Source organism: Hibiscus syriacus, unplaced genomic scaffold (assembly GCF_006381635.1).
Source record: "Hibiscus syriacus cultivar Baekdansim isolate YM2019G1 unplaced genomic scaffold, ASM638163v2 tig00110280_pilon, whole genome shotgun sequence".
Lineage (NCBI taxonomy): Eukaryota > Viridiplantae > Streptophyta > Magnoliopsida > Malvales > Malvaceae > Hibiscus > Hibiscus syriacus.
This window is the reverse complement of record NW_024062660.1, coordinates 90,146-93,473: the sequence shown is the minus strand read 5'-3', so window position 1 is coordinate 93,473 and position 3,328 is coordinate 90,146. Positions and strand designations below refer to the sequence as shown.

Below are 3,328 nucleotides of genomic sequence, written 5' to 3'. Positions count from 1 at the left end.
GGTCTTACGTTACTGTCTATATACAGAGATTTTTACGCAGGGATTTATTTGCAGTGATTACTTACCATTACAGACGCGCATATGTAGATTGCATACGAAGAATGTTCAACTATGTATTTAGTTATTTATTTATACATGCATTGCATTTTATCGTTATTTTTAATTTTCTGACTGTCAGAGGTCTTCCACGGAAGCTGCTCTCAACCTGATGTTGGGGGCAGCCTATTACCCTACCTCCCCCTTACCCCATTACATATGAGAATAAGGTTTTGTTGTTGTTGGTTTTGGTTCGAGCGACAATGTAGTCTTACTGTCGACGATGAGCAGATGATGATTGGGTGAAAAAAATGTACGGCGTGATTTGGGACAATGTGCGATTTTGGTAGATGACTGACTGATGAGAATCTAACGACAAAAAGAATGACTGGTGGTGATTGATTTGATGATGGTATATGAAATTTAGAGATTTAAGTTTAAAGATTTTTAAATTTCGGATAATTCTGGAGTTTTTATGTTTTTTTAAAAGATTAACCTTTTAAAGATTTTTAAAGAAATAAAAATAAAAAATTAATATATATATATATATATTTAATGGTAAATTAAAAAAATTAAACATCTACTTTATTATAAGAAATTGAATAACTAAAATAAACGAGAGATATAATTTGAACGTTTATTTTTTAATTAAGTTATTTATATATGTTATACACAAATTACCTTTTCTGGGCTTAAGGCCCATAAACATAGTTTCGTTCATGGCGGACGTCCAATTCATATTTGGGTCGATGATCATATAGTGCCCTCATCCTATTAATACATACAGTTATTAGGGTTACTTGTTTTCGAGACTCCAGCAAGAGACGGACTTTGAGCACAGCAGCCTCATTTCTCCAAGATGGTCAGTTTCCTCTGCTCTTCCTAACTTCGATTCACTAATCATTTTTCTAATTCTTTTTCATTCATTGATAAGTTTTGTGAGTTTCATGTTTTTGCTGTTTAGGATATTCCATATTAGTTTGGCTTATCACTGTTGTTTAACGCCTTGAGCTAGCTTTCTGAACAGATGAAAAGTGATTCATCTTCATTGATCTGAATATTTATGATTTCTGGGTTTCCTTTGATTCCCACTGTTGTATAGTGTTGGGCATTTGGATGTCTGTGTTTTGGGTGGTAATAGTGGTCTTAACGGCCTGGATCTAGCTAATTACATGCTTAATTAGTGTTTGATACGTAATGGAACCTTGTGAATTTACCCGCTATATGATGAATGTCCTCCGGGACGGACAAAGGATTTTATGTTAAGTGACTAACTTATAAAATTTTAGGCGTAGAGCTTCTAGGAGGGAGAAAACTGATTATTAATAGAAAATACAAATGAAATACCTAAATTATAAGAGCTTTTGAAATTTTCAAGGGTGGCGATCCACACCAGGCCCCCTTGGTCCATCCCTAATTGTCCCTATTTTTTGAAATGGCTTGCTAATTTGGTATCTTGTACATTTCAGTTTCATTTTCAATATACATTTGACATCTTGTGCATTGCGGTTTTGTTTACTAACATGTTTTCGATTGCTATGTGTTACAGGCTAGAGGGTTGAAGAAACATTTGAAGAGGCTCAATGCCCCTAGGCATTGGATGCTTGACAAGCTTGGTGGTGCTTTTGTATGTTATCATCTTTATTCCTTCACCTTCATACAAGTTTACTGTTTTCTTTATCCTTTTCAGTTCTCTTTTTTGATACAGTTTACCTTCTTGATTCGTCTATTAAGGTTCTAATTTTGTTAGCATTTTTCTTCTTTGTAGGCACCCAAGCCATCTTCTGGTCCCCACAAGTCCAGGGAATGCTTGCCATTGATCCTTATTCTGCGAAACCGATTGAAGTATGCTCTCACCTATAGAGAAGTCATTGCTATTCTCATGCAGAGGCATGTTATGGTTGATGGAAAGGTTAGGACAGATAAGACCTATCCTGCTGGTTTCATGGGTATGTATACTCTTCACTTTCCGAGCTGATTTTGTCAGTTTTAATTTTTTCTGGATTCTTGGTATACAAAGTATTTAGTTGAATGCAATACTTCGGTTTGATTACTCTGTTTTCACATCATATTGGGTTGATTGACAATTTTGTTCTGATTTTATGGAATACATGCTGAGATCTTTTAGTTAAGCACTGTTCTTTTCCTAATTAGCTTTAAAAGCTACATTTTCAGGATTTGTTTCCTTTCTCTCTGTCTTTCTAAAAATATTCCCTTCGGATATTGCCTAACCATGCTTTCCTACCTTCTGCCAGATGTTGTGTCCATTCCTAAAACCAACGAGGACTTCCGTCTTCTTTATGACACCAAAGGACGTTTCCGTCTCCATGCTATCACTGGTGATGAAACTAAGGTTTGAATATTCATGTGCTGTTCGATCTGCTGTTACTTCTTGTCACACTTATGTTTTCCAACTTTCTTTACCCTTCTAGTTAAAACAGTATTGACTGTGTTCCTATTTGCTTTTTGCAGTTCAAGCTTTGCAAGGTTCGATCTGTCCAGTTTGGCCAGAAAGGTATCCCATACCTAAATACATATGACGGGCGTACTATCCGTTACCCGGATCCTTTGATCAAGGCCAATGACACCATCAAGCTAGACCTTGAAAGCAACAAGATTGTTGATTTCATCAAGTTTGATGTTGGGAATGTTGTCATGGTCACTGGAGGGAGGAACAGAGGGCGAGTTGGAGTAATCAAGAATAGGGAGAAGCACAAGGGAAGCTTTGAGACGATCCATGTTCAAGATGCCGCCGGGCATGAGTTTGCTACTCGTATCGGTAATGTCTTCACTATTGGAAAAGGAACAAAGCCATGGGTGTCTCTTCCTAAGGGCAAGGGTATCAAGTTATCCGTCATCGAGGAAGCTAGGAAGAGGCTTGCAGCCCAAAATGTTGCTTAAACTTCAGCATAAGATATCCAGATATGTTTCGCTGCAGTAGTTTATTATAAGGATGCTAGAGATGTTTAGTGTCGTTTTACTTTTGAAACTGTGAGCAAAATTTTGAGAACTGTTTACTTGTTCTGTTGGTTGTTGTTACTGACTTCCCATGCTTTAAATTATCAAATACTTGGATGTTTTTTTGGATATTAATGCTTTAGTTGGTTAAATAAGAGTTGCTTCCTCTACCCTTTTAGTTTCTTGACATTCAAGTTATTGGTACTGATTTCATAATTGGCTTTGAAGTAAGGGTGTATTCGGTTCGGTTTTTTACCAAAAATTGAACCGAACCGAAATAAACGGTTTTTCAAAATTTAAACCGAAATCGAATGGTTAAAAAACCGAAAAAACC

The 3,328-nt window shown here is 36.4% G+C and overlaps 1 protein-coding gene across 2 annotated transcripts; it reads left to right on the top strand.

Annotated features, from left to right (window-relative positions):
* The first annotated feature begins 765 nt into the window (after window positions 1-765).
* LOC120116017 (40S ribosomal protein S4-like) lies at window positions 766-3,123 on the top strand. 2 transcript variants are annotated; one of them, XM_039136596.1, is made up of 6 exons: window positions 766-898; window positions 1,586-1,663; window positions 1,805-1,985; window positions 2,292-2,389; window positions 2,509-2,984; window positions 3,019-3,121. In XM_039136596.1, the coding sequence occupies exons 1-5, from the start codon at window positions 896-898 to the stop codon at window positions 2,935-2,937; spliced, it is 789 nt and encodes a 262-aa protein (XP_038992527.1). In that variant the 5' UTR covers window positions 766-895; the 3' UTR covers window positions 2,938-2,984; window positions 3,019-3,121. The 2 variants fall into 2 exon arrangements, with proteins under 2 accessions (XP_038992527.1, XP_038992526.1); XM_039136595.1 differs by having other exon boundaries at window positions 2,509-3,123.
* The last annotated feature ends 205 nt before the right edge of the window (window positions 3,124-3,328 follow it).

What these genes read in the sequence shown, in the direction of transcription:
- LOC120116017 (XM_039136595.1), top strand. An exon ending in ACAAGCTTGGTGGTGCTTTT is followed by an intron (nt 1,664 to 1,804) that starts GTATGTTATCAT and finishes TCTTCTTTGTAG; the next exon opens with GCACCCAAGCCATCTTCTGG. An exon ending in TCACTGGTGATGAAACTAAG is followed by an intron (nt 2,390 to 2,508) that starts GTTTGAATATTC and finishes TGCTTTTTGCAG; the next exon opens with TTCAAGCTTTGCAAGGTTCG.